Source organism: Emydura macquarii, unplaced genomic scaffold (genome assembly GCF_026122565.2).
Source record: "Emydura macquarii macquarii isolate MOO-44397 ecotype Brisbane River unplaced genomic scaffold, CSIRO-AGI_Emac_v2 contig_1039, whole genome shotgun sequence".
Taxonomy (NCBI): Eukaryota; Metazoa; Chordata; order Testudines; family Chelidae; genus Emydura; species Emydura macquarii.
The window spans coordinates 742,352-763,655 of NW_027131176.1; the positions used below are offsets into that span (position 1 = coordinate 742,352).

Below are 21,304 nucleotides of genomic sequence, written 5' to 3' on the forward strand. Positions count from 1 at the left end.
TTTTGTATCTGAAGAATAGGGCATTTAAAATAACCAATTTAGCAATTTAGTCTTATTTCACATTTGGATCAAGAGACTAGAAATTATTTTATATTCCTAATTAGAGATTATTGAGGACAGTTCATAGAACACTGGAGTAAGTAAGAGCATTATCAGACCCCTTCTGTTGAATAGTCTATGTGCCAGATTCTGATCTCAGTGATAGTGTCGTAAGTAAGATGAAACTCTGCGTCCAGTGGATCACAGTTGGATCAGAATCAAGGGGAGGGTGGAAAGAGGGCAAAGAAGAGCCACAAAAAATATTCAAGGACTGGAAAAGATGCTTCACAGTGATAAACTGAAGGAGCTCTATCTTTTTAGCTTATTAAAAAGATCAAGAGGTACCTTGATTACAGCATATAAGTACGTGTACAGAGAGAAAATACTGATAGTGATGGGCTCTTTAATATAGCAGAGAAAGGCACAATAGGAACCATTGGCTGGAAGTTAAAAGCAGACAAATTTAAAAGAGAAAAAAGCACACATTTTTAACAGCAAAGATGATTAACCTTCGGAACAAACTACCAAAGGAAGGCCCAGGTAGGGTACATTGAATTGTGGAAGTAAATGCATCGTTATGCAGGGAGTGTCAGAGTGAGGGCTTTGGATTCTTCAACCATGTTCCAGGAAGAAGGATTGCCAGGAAAAGATGGTATCCACCTAACAAAGAGAGGAAAGAGCATCTTCGCAGGCAGGCTGGCTAACCTAGTGAGGAGGGCTTTAAACTAGGTTCACCGGGGGATGGGGACTTAACCCCAGAGGTAAGTGGGACACCAGTAGAAAGTGCAAGGAGGAGGTTGCAACTGGGGAGGCCTCCTGATTCGTACTGAGAAAGTAAGGCAATTGGATAATTGTCTTAGGTGCCCGTATACGAATGCAAGAAGCCTGGGAAACAAGCAGGAGGAATTGGAAGTCCTGGCACAGTCAAGGAACTATGATGTGATTGGAATAACTGAAACTCGGTGGGGTAACTCACACAACTGGAGCACTATCATGGATGGGTATAAACTGTTCAGGAAGGACAGGCAGGGGTGAAAAGGTGGAGGAGATGCATTGTATGTAAGAGAGTAATATGATTGCTCAGAGCTCCAGTATGAAACTGGAGAAAAGCCTGTTGAGAGTCTCTGAGTTAAGTTTTGAGGTGAGAGCAACAAGGGTGATGTCGTGGTGGACGTCTGTTATAGACCACCAGACCAGGAGGATGAGGTAGATGAGGCTTTCTTCAGACAACTAGTGAAAGTTTCCAGATCACAGGACCTGGTTCTCATGGGGGACTTTAATCACGCTGACATTTGCTGGAAAAGCAATACAGCAGAGCACAGACAATCCAGGAAGTTTCTGAAGAGTGTTACAGACAATTTTCTCGTGCAAGTGCTGGAGGGACTACTAGGGGCCGTACTCCTCTTGACCTGCTGCTCACAAACAGGGAAGAATTGGTAAGGGAAGTAGAAGTGGGTGGTAACCTGGGCAGCAATGACCATGAGATGGTAGAGTTCAGGATCCTGACAAAAGGAAAAAAGGAGAACAGCAGGATATGGACCCTGGACTTCAGAAATGCAGTTCCCTCAGGGAATGATGGGCAGGATCCCCTAGGAGGCTAATATGAGGGGGAAAGCAGTCCAAGAGAGCTGGCTGTATTTTAAAGAAACCTTATTGAGGGCACAGGAACAAACCATCTCGATGTGCAGAAAGAATAGCAAATATGTCAGGCAACCACCTTGACTTAACAAAGACGTCTTCGGTGAGCTCAAACACAAAAAGGAAGCTTACAAGCCTACAAGAAGTGGAAGCTTGGTCAGATGACTAGGGAAGAGCATAAAAATACTACTTTAGCATGCAGGGGTGAAATCAGGAAGGCCAAATCACAATTGGAATTGCAGCTATCAAAGAACATGAAAGGTAACAAGGGTTTCTACAGGTATGTTAGTAACAAGAAGAAGGTCAGGGAAAGTGTGGGCCCCTTACAGAATGGAAGGGGAATCTGGTGATCGATGATGTGGAAAAATCTGAAGTACTTGTAACCCCTTTTTTGGGGGAGGGTTACTTGGGAGCAGGCTACACTCACCTGTGTGCACAGGTGCCTAAGGTTGATGACAACAAAGGAGATCCTGAGTATCCCAGTGATGATGTAGGATAGGTGTGATCCTCTATCCACCTGTAGGCGTGTGGTCCGACCCAGCAGCGGGGGTTGCAGCTGTTCCTCAGGCCCAGGCTCCGAGGAAGGCCAAGGTGCCTTAGTCTATGGCAGGAAAAAGCTAGCGGTTGGTGAGTCTTTAGCCCCCGGCTGAAATTAAATATCACTACTATTTTAAATCCACAGGGGCAGTTGGATAAATCAATTAATAAATATAGTATACAGTAGTAAATGAAACTTCTCTAACGGGCATTTCCACTGCCCCTATTTACTCCACCTCTGGAGTGTACACTCCCCTAGAGTTTAGGCCCTAACCCCTTGCTTGCGTGGGCATGCTTGAAGATCTGAAGAAGGAAATACACTGAACCAACAGAGTGCTATCAGTTCAGCCAAGATATCAAGCTGAAGATTTGGAGTTGGCCCAACCAAATGTCAGCAATCCTGGCCCTGCTCAAAGAGAATATCTCTCTGCCTCTTCTCATGACCAGTCAAAGTCTCTCTGCTGTGCCCCTTCTTTTACAAGCCCTGCCCCAAAACAAAGGGAGGGGAGCACTCACATCACCTTCACTGCTGGTCCACCTCAGGCAGCTCCAGGCTCAGCCCCTGCCCTGGCTTGGGCAATGACACCAACTTCCGAAGCTCCCTGCTCGATCAAAACTCCAGCAGGCTCGCAGCAGCAGCTTCGGGACTCTCAGCAGCAGCTTCCAGCCTCGGCTGCGCTCCACCCCAAAAATGGAGTCCACACATGCTTTTTTTCCGAACTCCCTGGAAGAGGAAGAGTCTCTCTCACTTTTTCCCTAAGACATCATGGGAGTTGTAGTCTCCCAGTATCTTCTCAACTGTAAAACTCCCAATTAAGTTCCGAGGCCCCTCAAGTAGAGGGTGCCTACATACTCAATGCTTTTTTTGCCTCTGTCTTCACAGACAAGGTCAGCTCCCAGACTACTGCGTTGGGCAGCACAGAAAAGGGAGGAGGTGAGCAGCCCTCAGTGCTGAAAGAACCAATTCAGGACTATTTAGTGAGGCTGGACATGCACAAGTCCATGGGGCCGGATGCAATGCATCCGAAGGTGCTGAGGGAGTTGTCTGATGTGATTGCAGAGCCATTGGCCATTAACTTTGAAAACTCAGATGACTGGAAAAAGGCAAATATAGTGCCCATCTTCAAAAAAGGGAAGAAGGAGGATCCGGGGAACTTCAGACCGATCAGCCTCACCTCAGTCCCCAGAAAAATCATGGAGCAGGTCCTCAAATAATCCATTTTGCGGCACTTGGAAGTGAGGAAGGTGATCGGGAACAGTCAACATGGATTCACCAAGGGCAAGTCATGTCTGACCAACCTGATTGCCTTCTATGATGAGATGATTGACTCTGTGGATGTGGTGAAAGCGGTGGACATGATATACCTTGACTTTAGCAAAGCTTTTGACTCAGTCTCCAATAGTTTTTTTATCAGCAAGTTAAAGAAGTATGGGTTGGATGAATGGACTATAAGATGGATAGAAAGCTGGGTAGATCATCGGGCTCAACGGGTAGTGATCAATGGCTCAATGTCTAGTTGGCAGCTGATAATAAGCGGAGTGCCCCAGGGGTCGGTGCTGGGGCCAGTTTTGTTCAACATCTTCATTAATGATCTGGAGGATGAGGTAGATTGCACACTCAGCAAGTTTGCAGATGATATTAGGATGGGGGGAATGGTAGATACATTGAAGGACAGGGAGAGGATATAGAATGAGCTAGACAAATTAGAGGATTGGGCCAAAAGAAATCTGATGAGGATCAAAAGAGTCCTGCACTTAGGACAGAAGAATCCCATGTCCTGCTACAGACTGAGGATCGACTGACTAGTCAGCAGTTCAGTAGAAAAGGACCTGGGGGTTACAGTGGATAGGAAGCTGGATATGAGCCAGCAATATGCCCTTATTGCCAAGAAGGCTAATAGCATATTGGGCTGCATCAGTAGGAGTATTGCCAGCAGATCGCGGGAAGTGATTATTCCCCTCTATTCAGCACTGGTGAAGCCACATTTGAAGTACTGTGTCCCCCACTACAGAAAGGATGTGGACAAATTGGAGAGAGTCCACATGAGGGCAACAAAAATGATTTGGAGTACTGTGTCCAGTTTTGGGCCCCCTACTAAAGAAAGGATGTGAAAATTGGAGAGAGTCCAGAGGAGGACACAAAAATGATTAGGGCGCTGTAACACATGACTTATGAGGAGAGGCTAAGGGAACTAGGCTTGTTTAGTCTGCAGAAGAGAAGAGTGAAGGGGGATTTGATAGCAGCCTTCAACTACCTGAAGGGGGCGTTCCAAGGAGGATGGAGCTAGGCTGTTCTCAGTGGTGGCAGACGACAGAACTAGGAGCAATGGTTTCAAGTTGCAGTGGGGGAGGTCTAGGTTGGATATTAGGGAAAAAATTTTCACTAGGAGGGTGGTGAAGCACTGGAATGGGTTACCTAGGGAGGTGGTGGAATCTCCATCTTTAGAGGTTTTTAAGGTGCAGCTTGACAAAGCCCTGACTGGGATGATTTAATTGGGGTTGGTCCAGCTTTGAGCAGGGGGTTGGACTAGATGACCTCCTGAGGTCCCTTCCAACTTTAATCTTCTATGATTCTATGGTAGATTTTCTATTTCTTGGAGTCTTCAAGAAGATATACTTTAATCAAACATAAATTATTGGCTCAATACTGGGATAACTGGGTGAAATTCTATGGCTTGTGTTATACAGTAAGTCAGACTATATGATTGAAAGGTCTGCTTTGGCCTTGAAAAAATCTATGAATCTATAGAAAGATTCAGTGCCAGGCTTGTTGACTCTAGATGGTCTAAACAAGCAAGTCATCCTGCCCAATGTGCATTATCTCAAACAAAGAGAATGAATTAAGAAAAGAAAAATACTTCTCTGTTCATCTCACTGGAAGGGAAAATAGTGAAACTTTGTCAACAGTACAATGGATGCTGTGAAAATGTTTGGGCTAATAAATTGTTTTGAGTCTAGCACTTTCAATCTAGCCCATGCCTGTCCATCCTCTTACTTTTAATTTAAATTTTTTTAAGTAGCCAATACATTCCATAGCTACTTTAGGCTTTACCTTGCCGAGACGTGATACAGGCTAAAAGTTTCAAATGCTTTTAAGTGACTCAGAACCCTATGTCCCATTTGAAAATGAGAGTAGCTTCTAAGTCATTTAGGCACTTTTGAAAATTTTACTCATTGACAATAATAACTTGGTCTTACCCATACTAACTGCAAAGTAATAATCAGCATCATTTTAGTTAATTTGACTTTTCAGTGTATTTGAACACAAAAGTTTGTAGTGAAGATAAAGCTGCAAGGTGAAAAGGAAGTTTGTTCTTCATTTCCCAGATTTATTTTGAATAAGGACTTTCTTCGATGCAGAGAGAGGGCCAAATTCTTCACTGATTTTTTCCTTATATAGTCCTTTATACCTGTCCAAAGTAGATATAAAATGCTACCAGATCAGAGTAGCATTTTGCACAGATATAAGTTGTATATCTGTTTTTAGTACATTGTGAGCTTTTGGGGGCAGGGACTCTTGTTTATTATGTTTGTACACTGCCGGGCACATTGAGGTCCAACTTGGTTGTGACCAATATAAATGTTAAAAACTAATAATAAATAAAAGGCATAAATGACTACATACAGTGTAAGACAGTAGACTCAAGTCCAGATTTTCCAGAAGAATGAAACTGTGCTCTGTGGCAAGCACAGGAGTGGGAAAAGAGAAGTGGATTTTATTATTTAAAAGTATGAAACGCTATGTTTCAAACAGTTGCATAATATTTGTATTTTACCTGCCTTCTTGCTCATTTCCAGCAGGTGCTGCTACTCACTGCAAATGCTTTCACTGAGAAAAACTGATCATGATGATTTCATTCTGTAGAAGCTGCACGTTGGTTTTCCTCTAAAGCAGTCATCAATGGTGCTGGTGTTTGTTCTTTTTTCCCCTCTCAGTGATTTGTAAGACTGGGTGGCAGCAGGGAGAAGACCAGGGTAGTAGCATTTTGATGATCTTAGAGGGTCTGATCCTGTAAAGTGCTCTATGCATAGAGTATTTCTTAAAATCAATGGGAGTTATGCAAGGAGAGCGCTTACAGCATGGAGCCCTTGGTCAGAGAAGGCTTTGAACAGCACAGGATAGACGGTGAAGTGCATTTATGTTCTTGCAAAGTTTGAAAACACACCAATCGTTTTCTTAAAAGCAAGAAAATTTGCAAACCAAAGAAAAATGTCATACAAAACCAATGGGCTCCTCCACTCCGCATCTCTCCCAAGCTCTCTGGGCTGTATACAAAAATAACAAACAATAAGCCCAAACAAAGCTCCAAAAAGCCAAGGAGGCATATTAAAAGAAGGGGTAAGGTTGGAGAAGGATGGACTGAAGCAGTTGTGGGGCAGCACATTCTACTCCGCAAGATGAATATGGAGAGAGATGCTTCTACCCCAAAGCCTTTTAAAAATATTACTGTTGAAATAAATAACATTTCTCACTTCAACTGCAGCTTTGAAGAGCTGTCTCTCTATCCCCACCCATCTTTCCCTTAGGTACACCTTGGGTTTTATAAGGTGGGGGTGGGTCCACACAGTATGATCTACAAAATTCAGAGGGATAAAGCAAGCAAGTCATGTCATGACCCTGCTTACCTTGGGCACCCAAACATTCCACTGAAATCAACGGATGTGTTGGGTGTGCATATGAGGCCATATCCACTGCTCTAGTGCTCAGCCCGGTAGCAGATTTTTGTGCTGGGGGAGATGCAGGTTTGCATGAAGCTGCCTTTCAGTAGCATCTTAGCATCTGGAGGTTTCATACCGCAGAAGATTTTCTGCCTTTACCATTCATTGCCTGGTCCTTCTTATTCAGGAGCTCTCATGCAGCTGAGCTCTTGTGCTGTACAACTCCTTGCTCTGAATTCAGTCCTCTTATGCAGTGGAAGTGCACTGGTTCTGCCACCAGGGGGACCTTCACATTCATAGAGGAGAAGACAAGATATGCCTAAGACTGTGGAATCGGGCCCCTTAATATAGTTTTGGGAGCTGCACAGAATTCAGAGCCTATCAAAATTGTCAGTGCTGCCAACCCCCATGATTTTATTGCAAGTTTTGCAATATTTGGTGTGAAATCTTGGCTGCATTTAATGGCAAAGCTCCCATTGACTTCAATGGAGCCAGAATTTAACCTTTCATATTTTATTTGAAGCCCGCAGGTCCTGGAGACAAATGATTATGCAAGAATTTCAGCTTTCATTTTAAAAAATGCAAGTTTCTAACCTTCATGATTGCAGAGAAAAGCTTGAAAACAGGACCCAATAACTTGAGGTTTGAAAAACAGAAAGTAAATAATCCTCCCCCCCCATATTTATTGTTTTAAAATCTCATGATTTGTAAGTCAGTCTCATGGTTCTTTGGGCCTGACACATGATTTTTGATGAGGTTTGACATAAGTTTGATAATCTTTTAATTTGGATTTGAGAAGATGTTCAAGCAATGTGCCAGTTACATACGGAAACAGTGAAGGGGAAATGTGCTTTGTTCTGCTTGCTGACATTGCTTGCAGATCTGGAAGAATTATGTGAGTGACACACTGAATATGAATTATACATCCCTGAAATCCTCAATTTGTGCCTATCCAGAAATGTAATCATGTATCAAAGTATCTCATTTTCCTTCTGATATTTAACTCTACCTATGGTGTTAGTTTTAGATAGGGAATGCAAATTCCATTCACAGCATTTTTATTGTCTATATAAAAATTAAACATACGTAAATCAGAATGATTTAGGTGATGAATCCAGCTGCCTGTAGATTTAAAGGCTGCTACACTTTTGCTGCTTGATTTTTATTACAGCTTTGATAGGCTGAATACAAAAATAACAACCTTAATCCACAATTTCCTGATTTCAGGGGGACAGCATCAGCTATTCCACATATTAACAATGGTGTTATGTGTGCACTTCTTTGTCCTGTGCAGACGTGGGTGGGGTATCAGTTTTGCTGTCTCCTCAACCTCCTCTGTTCCTCTGAGGAATCCAGAACTGGTGGTAGCACTCAACTCAGAGAAGCACAAGGACTTCACTATGCCAAGCTCTTTCATGGGGGTGCAGGAGGAAAGGTCTCCTTTCATCTTCTCCCATTCCTTGCCCACCCATGCAGGATTGAATGCAGTTGAGCCCTAAGAATATAAGGAGAGTCAGAAATGAGTGATGTCCTGAATCCAATCACTAGATCTGAACCTCCCCAAACTTTGGAAAGTTCAGTTGCCAATCCAAACTTTGTGACTTGGACCGTCTCTAATAGAAAAAGGACATATAAAACCTGGATATAAATGTACCTATAATACATTTTAAATGTAATATAATAACACTTAGCACTTTTATTTCTAGATCTCAAAGCAATTTACCAATATGGGTAGATGTTGTTGTCCCCACTTTACAAATGGGGAAGCTGAGGCAGATAGAAGTGAAATGACTTGCTGAAGGTCATATAGTGTGTTAGTGGCAGGGCCTGGACGAGAATTCAAATCTCCAGACAACCAGTCTGGTCCCTTATCCACTGTGCTACTTCTTTAATTTATTTTTCTGTAATTGATTCTTCACTGGCTTGCGATTAACCACAGAAGTGTTGCAGCTTGTTTACATTGTTGGTAGCATTTTGTGATCAGAGCTGGTTACCCTTGCTTTTCAATGATGCTCAAAAAAAATCAGTACAGTGAGATCTACCTCCTCTAGGCTTTAAGCAAAATATCCCAAAGTTATCTTAGACTCTCAGATAAAGACCAGTTTTTACTTCACAACTGACTTTTACTGTCTCTTGGTAATTGCCTGAGTTGGATTCACTGTATATACTGAAGTCTGACTAAGATCTATTGGGAAGAACAAATAATGATTAAATATTGTTGCAAGTGCTCTGAGCCAGGAAGGGGTTAAAAGTGATTTTAAGTGACCTTATCTTTGACTTCAGTGGAAGTATAGTTTGTTGATTTAAAGCTCTCAGTAAATGATTGTTGGAAACCTGTCATGTGTAGCAGTGCATTCAAAAAGCACGCCACAAACACTGCTTACTTTTAAACAGTGTTTATCTGTTGCTATCTCCAGCCCCCCCAACGTACCAAAAGAAAGGCAAAATCCAACCAACCAGCCAGCATGGAAGTTGGGGGCTTTACCAACATCTATGAAAATGTAGAGAACACTGGCCTCTATGAGATTCCAGATTCAGAGGAAGCAAAAGGGGATCATCTTTATGACCAAGTCTATGAAGACCCAGCATCTTCTTCTTCCAACACCACTCCAGAAAGAATGGACATCAGCTTTCAGGAGAGCCCAGAACACAGCAGCAGTAATTCTGTGTCCTCTCAGCAAGGGGCTGAAGAGGACAAGCATCGCCAGGAAGAGATGGAGATGATGCACCCAAGGCACAGTGACAAACATGTAGAAAGGATGGTGTTTGAAAATAAAATTCCTTCTCCTACTGGATTCAGTCTTTGTAAGAGCCCGGGCACTTCCACCAGCTCCCCAACTTCCACCAGATTTTCTACTAACAACAACTTGGGAGAAACTGACAACTTTCAGGATTGTGAGATTTTCCTCTTTGTTAAGGTAAGGGCTTGTGCTCCTAGACATGTACAGTAGCATTAGAACCAGAATCAATCCAAGTATCTTCTGACTCATTGAAGTGTGTGCTAAGTTCTGCCACTTACATGCTATGTGAAATTGGGCAAGTCACTTACCTGCTCTGTGACTCTGTTTCTCCATGTAAAATGGGGATAAATACTGCTTACCCACCTGTGTGTACTGATTTTGAGATCTCTGGATGAAAAGTGCTATATGGGCCTGATCCAAATCACACTGAATCAATGAAAAGACTCCTATTCAGTGAGCTATGGATCAAGTGCTATAAATATTAATATAAAAGGAAAACAAATCTTTAAAATGAAGAGCAGCAGGGAAATTCTTTCCATGTTCATCTTTGGTACATATCCAACTTATTTATTACAACAATCAGATGAAGTTATTTCTGTGACACAGATTTTAAGTGTCTATTAGTGAAATTCAAGTCAGGTCTGAATCCCTAGGGAGTCCGTTTCACTCTTTTCCTTGCTGAGTTTCTAAATCACATTTTCCTAAGCTCTTAGATAAATGTTATGCTTCCTTCAGAAGACCTCGCTACACCTCCTTTCTCAATATTGAATAAACTGTAAACAAAACATTTGAAATTGTTCCCTTTTTACTATCTGAGGACCAAATTCTGTTGCACTACTTACTGTAAGCAGCACCTTACTCCATGAGTAGTCCCGTGACTTCAATGGGACAACTTGAGGAGTTACCCTTTTTCATTTTGAATAGTCCCTATCACAATCTGGCCCTAAGTGATCTGAATATTTTGAAAGGAGAATTTGAGTCTGTGTTACCACTAATGCTCTCAGCAATTTTAACATTTGACATTGAGCATATTAAGCAACAGCATATAATGACCTTTGCATTGACGTGTGATAATGAGAGGGAAAGGATTGTCTTTTACAAGCCCTATTAAGTAATAACAAAGTCTCTACGCCTTTGGCTTGCAAAATTGGTTTGGCTGGAAAATTGCCGTATTTTCTTAGAGAATAAAGGAGAACACTTCTGGATGATATAAATTAATTAATTAAACTATTTTCCAGTTAGAAGACATTAAAAGTATTATAATTTGAACATTTTTCTTTTGTTTAATGTTCCTTTATCTCCCTCTAGGTCAAAAATGTCTTTTACTGTCCCTCCAGTTATCCCACATGTACAGTTAAATCTCCTTGCAAATTCATGCACTGTTATTAATGATTTTTATTCATAGGTTTTAAGGCCAGAAGAGACCATTAAATCATCTGGTCTGAACTCCCATATAACATAAGGCCACAGAATTTCACCCAGTTACCCCTCCACTGAGCCCAGTAACTCGGGTTTGACTACAGCACATTCTAGAAAGGCATTCAGTCTTGGTGTGACGAATCCAGCGCTTTCCTTGTGAGTTTTAGGCCTGTTTTTTGTTCCCACAGATGTAAGTGAGAGGCTTTCACCACTGACATCAATGGGAGCAGGCTAGGGCACTATGTGTGGAAAGCACTTGGTTGCCTTCTGTTGTGTGGTTACTGCTTAGAAAGAACATAAGAAGCCTTCTATACTCGACAGCTGACAAAGATCTTCTTTTACCTCAGCTGGCAACTGGTTCATGGCACTTGATAAGAAGGTGTTTATTATGTGGGTGTTGTAAGATTTATGATGCCCTTTCCCAGTCATTCCCTTACTTATAAGTGCTTGGGTTTTGTAACTAATGTCATAGCTAAGTATATTTTGTTTCCTTAGGAATTTTAACTCTTTTTTAAAACAACATTTGGGGATTTTGGAATTATTGCTATTTGTCCCTCCATTCATTCTTGCCACCTTTGTTCCAAGAGACTTCTCCTCTGCCGCTTGTGCCATCTGCAGTAACCCTTTTTTTCTCCACTTGTTCAACTCTCTATCTCATTTCAAATCTCAAGCTGAAAACAAATCTTCCCTTCCTTACCTGTATTTACATGAAACTTCCACTTCTGCACATGAAAATTGCAGCTATGCTGTAGAATATTTTGGAGTACAAGTGCACAGAAGATGCTAAAACCCCCCATTGTAATGCAGATTTATACGTGTGAAATTCAGCTAACGATTAGAAAGATTGATCACGCTGATGCCAGGAATGAGAGTGGCAGGATCTCTTCTCACTTGCATCTATGTAAGTCAGGATTAACTTCTTGAAGTCAATAGTTACATTAGTATAAAACTGGTGTAAGTGAGAGGAGAATCAGGACTAATGTACCTGGACTTAAAAAAAAAAAAAAAAAGACGACAAAAAGCCCCTGCAACTCTTGAGCCAGATCATACCTTATGTGGAAATTATCTGCACAGGGGACTGGAAACTCTGACCCAGATCATTCCTTCCCATGATAAAACCTCCTGAAGAAGGCTTTAGAGGAGAAAATCTCTGCAAGGATCGCCTGGTGGAAATCCCTCCACATCATCTTATTGGTTGGGAATAAGTGCGGGGATCAGGGGTATCTACAGAAGACCAGGTCCATCCACACAGTGGTCCTGTTCATGTGAATTGGCTCTGGCCCCTAATGGGTGCCCAGCTCCCTGGCAGTGTTACTTCAGTGGAGCTGTGCTAGCTGGCACCCCCACCTCTGCAAACTGCCCTATGAGAGGGGTCACCGGATTGTATTATCTTTTCTACCTAAGCAAGATGGGGGCAGAGAGGAGAGAATGTACATCGCCACTAGCTCTGGCCCCTCCCACTCTTGCCTCCAACCAACCCAAGTTTCACCTCTATCCCCAAAGTGGACCAGAATCCCTCAGAGCACATGCACAGGTTTCAGAGGTGGGGGTGATAGTGTTTCCTCCCTTTCCTTGCAGGAAGGGATCTGCATGCAGAATCTTCTCTCCATTCTTGGGCAGTTGGGAGGGGAATGATTTGAATTTCTGTGAGATTCACTTAGGGAGCTTCCCTGGTGTTTTTCACTCCTATATGGGGAATGGCAGCCTAAAAGGGGTCTCCACTTAAAAGAGTTGGGAAAGCATCTTTCTCTCTTCTACTGCCTGTGATTGTTGCTAAGTTAGAACAAGGACTGCAAAATAGACTTCCCCTTCTATCATCTCCATTACACTTAGGAACCGAGCCCTTGGACAAACAACAATGGATAATTAATAATGGACCATGTATTTCTAATACAGCCCATCAAATCCCAAGGTTTCTGTGCACCAGTATATTTTAGAGCAAATAAACTATTTAAGACTTGATAAAAACATGATAAAATCAAAATGGGGTGGCCTATTTTATCTGTACCCTGTTCCTTCTGATTAGCCCTGATATCCCATCTGGACTCCGCTCTTCTTGTTTTTCATCATCTGAGCTTTGCTTTCTATCTGGTTCTCCCTCATTTCCCACAATTGGGCTCTGCTACCTCTCTGACTCCTCCCATGGCTGGGATCTCTTTCCTTTTTGCTGCCCCGTGCTCACCTCCTCTTTTCATTGCCCCCCAGTGGACTCTGCTCAGAACCTAGCTTCTCTCCTCCTAGGGTCTGCTCCCCCTGTCTGTGCTCTGCTTCCTTAATGACTCCTCCAGTGGCTGAACTCTGTTCCTCCTTTGGGACCTCCCAAAACTTGGCTCTGCTCGTCTGGCTCCCCAGCTTCCATCTCTGGCCACGGAGCCTGTGATTGCTCCTTTGGGCTGAATGGAGTTCTGTGTCTGCCTCATTTTAGTCAGGTTTGCTGGATGGTTGTTTTCAAACTGTTGTGCTCCTCTTCTGGGTTTGCCTTCCTATACAGCAGGTAGCAATCTGGAAGGACCTCTTCTCTTGGGCAGCAGTAGTGTGCACACACGCACACAGAGGCAGCAGTAAATCTTTGGAATTGGTAAGAGATGACAATGTCAGACAATGAAAGCTGCTGACAGAGAACCAGGGAAAAGGAAGAGGAAAACAAAATGGCAGCCAGCTCACTGTATACTCTGGAAGTAGCGCAATCTGAACTCGGCTTAGGATAGAAAAATAATTGCAGTATCTCAGATAGTTGTAAATGCTGGTGTGTGCTGACTCTTGATCACAGTCTGCCTCTTAATTCATCTTTCAATGAGTTTTACTACTCAAATTCAGTGGGTTCTTCTGGATTTACACTGGTGTAATTTGGAGCAGAATTTAGTATGTGATCTTTATCAAGAAGTTCACTGTACCTCTAATAATAAAGAGTACAACAAGCATTAACCATGGAGATGTTTGTGTCAGTCCAGCATGTCTGGACTTGTCAGAACCACTCAGTACCTATTTAATAAGCCTGTGGTTTCTTCAAACAAAAGCCTTTGAAATCTGAAATCTGATCGACATACAACTTAGGGTACTAGTTACATGGGCAGTTGGACTGAGATGCAGCTTTGTTTAGAAATATAGCCTCTTCAAACCCACAATATGCACAAATTGTGAGCATCTTTTCCCATAGTGTGGCTCCCTGTTAAGGACTGAACCCCTGTTGTGCTCGCTGAACTCCCTTGATGTTAATGCACAGGCAACCTTTTAACTTTGTCTTTTCCTGGGAGTTTGACTGCTTTACTTTGCAGTCTGGGTGTTATTTCAATCTACATTTTTTGTATTACATTTTTAATACTATTTTGTCTGTTTTTAACAAAAGGAGAAAGTATTTTACCTGTTGGCAGTACAGGGCCTGTAATACACAGGTAAGCAGTTCAGATTACATCCAGCAAAGGACAATGGTGCATATGGATAATATTATAGTATAAATTTAACATCAGTCCATGTAATTGTTACACAAATGGGAAGGAGAAATAAAGAATTAATAGGAATGGGGAAAAGCAGCCTCTGAAAAAAGATAGCAGGTGTGAATTTGGATGTTCAGGACACAGGAATTTCACAAGGACAAGAAAATGATGATCAAGAAAATGATGGAAATTGTTTAGAAGTTTTGAGACAAAGATGAGTGCTGTGTTATCATTTGTGGTCATTATCTTATGATGTGTAAAAAGAAAATATCTTGCAGAATATAATACAATTTTCAATCTATTACATCTTACATTGAAAAAAAAACAATCAGAAGGAGAGCTGAACAACTGGAAGCATGACACAAATTCAACACTCCATTAGTATGAACGTTACTGATCACTGTAGTTGTTAGCAAGGCATTCTGAGAACTAAATGCTGCCTCAGTTCCCTACACAGGAATACCCATAACTTAACCCAAAAATGCATGTGTGAATTTAAGGACAGAAAAACCCTAACTGCTTTGTAGATTAGCATTTAAATTCTTATCTCTTAACTCTTTCCTTTGTGATGATTAGATCTGTTTATTAATTTTCTCAGGAATTTATCAACCAAGATGGAAAGCACATTTACTGTCTGAAGGGACTGATCCTGCAAAGTGTTGAGTCTTTCCTGGAGGTGCTGAACTCCTTTAGCTCCCTTCAGAAGTCACTGAGAGTCAAGGGCACCCACTACCTCATTCATTATTTCCAAGATTGGGCTGTTAGAGATTAATGGAGCAATGGTTAGAGGCTTTGTCTGTTCTCAGTAGATGATTATAAGGAAAGGCACTATAATCATGACAAAGTGAAAGTCTGTCAGATTACACTTATTGAAACCACATACTTTTCCATTTATTAGTTTTCCCATGGCCTATGAAACATGGATAGTACTGAGAAAGTTTCATTTTAAAATACATATTTAGGTTTTGGGTCAATAAAGCACATGCTGTAAATATTTAGTGCTAGAAAATTATCTTAAGATCAATGATGCATTGAACTGGATGCCCTTTACCCATCTGAAGCAAGTAATAACTTTGGTGCCCATATCAGCATGGCTAATTGAGTACTCATAAAAATCATGGAGAGTTGTTGGAGCACTGAATCTAGATTTATTTTTTTAACTTTCAATGGGAATTTTGTGTGGGCAGCTTCTATTAAGGCTAAGGAAATTTACAGAAATGTGAGTATCTGTTTTTCATGTTATGGGCCAGATTTTCAAATGCTGGTTTGTTTCTGTGGCCACAGTGTGCAAACACTGCAGGTTTCATTTTCAGTGCATAGTAATGAATGCTGGTGCAAAATTATATCTGTAGTTATTCCCTCCAGCAAATTTTGCACACCCAAAAATGGAGGTCTGGTTAAGGCCAGATTGAAAATTTGCCTCTATATATGTGGATGAAATAATTATAATAATTTGGATATATATGACACTTTTAAAAATGCTTTATAAATATTCACTATAACACCTCTTTGAAGTAAATAAGCAAATGTTATTTTCCTTCCACGTATGAGCCAACTGAGAAATGGAGAGGTTAAATGGAGACCCTCCTCAGGGTCTTTAAAGAGTGTTAACAGAACAGCTTGAGCAAGAGAATAATTGAAAAGTTTTTTTCCGAGTGTTCCGATTATTGTAATACCAAGTTGTGATAGCAACTCAAATTAACTAACACACGGGAGGTGGTGGCAATGACTGACGGGAAAGCCAATGTCTTAGCTTTGCATCAGATTTGGGTACACTCATGTTGGCCCAGACTTTTAAAAGTATTTAGCCATCGCTGTGCTCAGCGTCTCAATGCCTAACTGATTTAGGAGCCTAAATCTCATTTTCAACAGGGATTTGGGAATTTAGCAGTTGAAATCCAATATTTAGACTCCTGAATCCCGTTTGAAAATGAGATTTAGGCTCCTGAATCAGTGGGACATTGCAACGCTGAGCACAAGCAATGTCAAAATATCTTTTAAAATCTGACTGTTGACTACTGCCTTACCCCACCAGTAGTCTGGTTAATTTTAGTGAGTCCACTGGTGCAGTAAAGCGCTATACTGCATGAGTAAGGGCATCAGAACTTTCCCTTCGTTTGGTAGACTTTATCCAGGATATCTTTGTCTTTCGTGTTTTGTCCTTTCAAAATTTTCTTCCGCTTGGAGTACAGAACCTAGACAAAGCTCACTTCCTCATTCTAGTACCTTCCCAAGAAACATTTCTAACTGTAACTGAATGATCAAGACCATCCTCTGAGACTCCATCGCTCCTTCTCCATTAACAAGCAACCATAATGCAATGCGACAGCTACACAGTTAGCCTTTGCCTTCAGGCTTCAAGAGCATTGGGTCTCTCATAGTCTTGGGGCCTGATTCTGATCTCACATCGTTAAAAGGAGGAGCAACTCTTTTGAAGTCAAAGGATTATACTGTAAATCCAGTGTAGGGGATCTCAGCCTCAGCCCCCTCGGCTCTAGCAGCCTAGAAAGCAGGAGTCCAGGGATTGTCCACAGCATGGCTGCACAATATACTGTTGCTGCCACTTTATCAGAGGGTAGGATGGTTATCTTTTAACGTAGAAACCAAGAGAGAAACTGACCTTCTGATCTGTGTTTCTCATCTGCGACAGTAATCCTCTGAGAAGAGAATTGTGCTGTGGTTCTCTCTTTACAGCTTGATTTATGTTTATGTAAATTGTTTTGTGTGCATGAGAAGATTAGCAAACTGGCAATTCTGTACGAGATAACCTCCCATTCAGAATTACCAGACTATCTGTTATGAACAGAATGTGTGCTTTAGTACCAAGGCACAGCATCTTGCTCAATCTTTTGGGTACAAAGGGTAAAAAGCTTTACTCCTGACCTCCGCTGAATTCGTGTCTTGTTCATGCACTGTGCAGATGGGCCATTTCTCCCTCTGGAAAGGTCCATGAATCAATGTGAAGCCGACATCACTGTTTCTCTTCAGATATTGGCTCCAGCAATGGCTTGGTATAGTACAGTAGCATAGCAACAGCTTTAAAATATGGAGCCGTATTTTTAGGAAGCTATTACTGCACTGAGATTTCAGTGACGACAAATGAAGTGCAAGTATGTGGGTCATAGTCAAGGGAAACTGAAAAGAGAGTCACTTGCTTGAAGGAACTCAGCATTTTCCTTGCCTTATTTTTGCTCTTTTATTTTTTAATTCTCTCTTTGATGTTTAAAAATAGCATTTGCATCCCAACCAAGTGTGTTCTTTCCCATGTAAACACGTTGTTTGTTTCCATGAAGATGTAATGGCGCTGAAATTAACCCTCTTATTTGGGCTTTGGTTACTTTATTATTGATGATATCACTGAGGATGATATCTGTGTAGTAATAGTGCACTGCTAAACAACTACTGTGTCCGTCCCCCCAGAGTTGGTTGCATTTCAGTGGCAGGTGAATTGGTTGCGAGGTATAGTTCATACATTGAGCACCATTATAACCTTAATATTTGCCATCCCACTCCATTAACCTTGGTATCATCCTATATTTAGAATAGATGATATCATACGATAATGACTGTGGTTGAGGCAAATGTTTATTTTATAATGGTGCACGCTGTATATGGCTTTCTGGTGTGTAAAGAAGTATGGGATCCTACAGTATGAAAGGTATCAGAGAAGGATTTTTTTTAAATAGCCATTTAAAATCTAGACTACATTCCCGATGAGAGTCCCTTTGTCTGTGCTTTCAGGGGGCTGTGATTACTGGGTCATAATGACTAGAGGGACCATATTTTCCCAAAGGGAAAATGGGACACCACGCAGGGCCACGTAAGCCCTCCACCCCTGCTGCGCACAGAGCAGGCCCGAGTGCCCCCTGCCATTTGCCCATGTGAGGCCAGCCCAGCCTGAGCTGCCTGTCCCTGCCACCCTCCCGCACGGGGCCAGGCCAGGCTGAGCCGCTCACCTGAGGCCTCCCTCCCATGCGAGGCTGGTGTCGCGGCTCACCCCCCTGCACATTCCTCCATGGCCCACTAAGGGACGCACCCCACTTTTTATGGGACAAATGCCCAATTTTGCTAAAAAAGTTGGGATGGCTGGGATAGGGCTTAAAAAAGGGATTGTCCCGGCCAAAACAGGATGTATAGTCACCCTAATAATGACCCAACATGCTAATGTTGATTTGATGTGCCACTAATTGAGCAACATGGTTTAGTTCAAATAAGAATCAACTCACACCTAACCCCTTTTTTCTGACTGGAATCTATGAGCTTTTTTGGTTTTGTTTTGTTCTGAAGGTTGGATAAAGGTTGGCCAAAGGCCTTCCAACTCTCTTCTGCTTCCTTGGTGGCTTTGTAGTGATGAGCAACAAAACAAAACCCTTAGCTAAGTCCTCTACTTCTGCTTCCGTCTCTCAAATACATTTGTTTAGTTGCTATTCTGTATTTTAGGTGCCAAATTAGTAGATGCAAATCTATTGACTTCACTGGAATTACACTTGCTGACACTAGCTCTAGAGCTGGTTTGTGTAGGATTTTAACATGAACACTGTGCAGAAAATCTGTGTGGAGTCCTTTCAGGTCTTGAGACACCTGACTGAGGGACCTTCTCCACCATTCTATAACTTATTTGTTGATCTGTTTAAAACTATCACATTACCCACATATTTGTCCCTCATTATCAGCAAGTCCATGGTTGAGGAAGGGCATAGATGTGATAGCTACCCAGTACGTTTGTTTATGAGCTTTTCTTTCAGGATGTAAACAACTCCCATCAAGAGTACTTAACAGTGCTTATATACGCCTATCTAATGACATAGATTATGACTCCTCATGCAGCTGCTCCTTCTTTAAAGGACACAGCAGGAGATGCTTGGATTCTGAATGAACCTTTGGTTTATTAGCTGAAAGCAGGATATTTATGTTTAGACCACAGTGACTGTTTCTTTTTATATCACTTTCAGTATATTTGTGTGTGACCTTATTAAATGTTGCTGCATCACTCACAATGTTTCCACACATGTGACCTCAGTGAAGATGTTATAACCCAATAGAGATGGGCCAAAATGTAAATTGGATTGGGTATGGATCCAAATTCCCCAGAGTTCAGGGATCTCTGAGCCCAGTGTTTTGTGTCAGGCCCAACTTTAAATATAATAGCATACTTTGCAATTCTATAGCAACCATCATCCACACATCTCAAAGTATTTCACAAACATTAATGAAGTAAGTTTCACAACACATCTTGTGAGGCTGGGATGTGTTGTCATTCCTACTTTATAGATGTAAAAACTGAGGCACAGAGAGGGTAAGTGTCTTTTCCAAGTCTCCCAGAAAAACTATATCAAAGTTAGGAAGAAAACACTGATCTTCTGGCCCACAGTAATCTGGATAACATAGAATCTGGGAGATGTGGGGAAGTTCAGATGACCTTTACCTTCAGAATATGACTAAATGATACTACAATAAGTGTTTGACAATCTCCTCTCACATTATTTACCTATATTAATAAACACCTCATTGCAAGTGGGATAAAATGTGATGAGCAAATCACACATTAATAAAGTCCATCAAAGGTTTTATTTAATCTCTCGTGTATTTAATAGTTTATTTCTAAATTAGAATTTTCATTTACTTTAGCAGGTTTTCCTATCAATAGCAATTGCTTTACCTACCGTTCCACATGTTCTGCAAAGTTAGAAGGGCCTGCAACTCCCCTTAACATCTCTGGATGTGGAGAATACTCAGTGTCTCGGAGTTGAGTCTTGAGTGTGAAGTTCACTAGTGCCGTGTTTCAAGGACTTCTCTCCAGGTTCTTAATTGAGTTTTGGAGGGGGGTTCCTCCTCAGACTACACTATTGTGTTTGTATACACTTAGCATCTGTAAATACAATATCAGGACTATAGCCACACAGATTATTTGAGATGAGGGAGGCAAAGTTGAGCAGCAGGAGCTTTGAGTCTAAACATAAATGAATTTGGTCTTTGTTCTGACCTCTAGCCAAATGCACTTGCATCTTGTTGAATGTTTCCTTAAGGTATACTCAATTCAAAACAGTGACATACAATAGGGTCTCTATCCCTGACTGCACAGACCAGTTTTGCATATACTCTTGTTTTACAACTTAATGTCTACTTGATTTAATTTTGACATTTTCATCTTTATTTGTAATGTTGACGCCTTGTTGGCCTTGCATTAGGTGAGCCTGCACTATTCAGATGCAGCCGATCACAGGCCAGGGTGGTCCTTATAGAGCATTGGTGAGTCTTCATTAACTAGGAGTAATGGGATAAAATTAAGTCAACTTGGAATGAAAAGAAAATATAGTTTGAACTTGAGGAGATTGTTACTCATTTTTACATCTATTTAGGGGATAGTTTCTCAAGGGAAATAGTGAAAGCCTCATTATTTGAAATTGAACTAGACAAAGTGCTGGAGAATATACTTCATAGCACAATCCTGCATCAGCGTGGTGTAGTCTAGATGATGTAAGAGGACTTTTCTAGCTTTCACGTTCTCTATATTGTGATTCAGGCAGGAAGGCCGGGTTAATTTAAAATACCATTAGAAACAGAGCCCCTCAGCATGCCCTTTCTTGTATGCATCATGAGAGAAGTAGCACTTGAAGAGAGATCCAGAAAATATTTTTATGTACGAAGATTACATCCTTCCAATATTTTTCAAAAATGTTCTCTAATGGCTCAGTTCTGTAAGGTGCTAAGACCTCTGGCCTGATCCAGCAAAGCTCTTGAGTATGTGCTTAACTTTAAGCACGTGAATAGTCTTATTTATATTCTTGAGAGTGACTTCACGTTCTTAAACTTAGGTGTATGCTAAAGTACTTTACT

General features: G+C 41.5%; 1 protein-coding gene across 1 annotated transcript in view; it reads left to right on the forward strand.

Annotated features, from left to right (window-relative positions):
• Positions 1 to 9,278: 9,278 nt before the first annotated feature.
• CLIC5 (chloride intracellular channel 5) overlaps positions 9,279 to 21,304 on the forward strand; it is a 98,764-nt gene continuing 86,738 nt past the window's right edge. Inside the window, exon 1 of the mRNA XM_067544935.1 lies at positions 9,279 to 9,791. Coding sequence (XP_067401036.1) covers positions 9,339 to 9,791 — 453 coding nt within the window. The 5' untranslated portion in view covers positions 9,279 to 9,338. The remainder of the gene's footprint in view (positions 9,792 to 21,304) is intronic.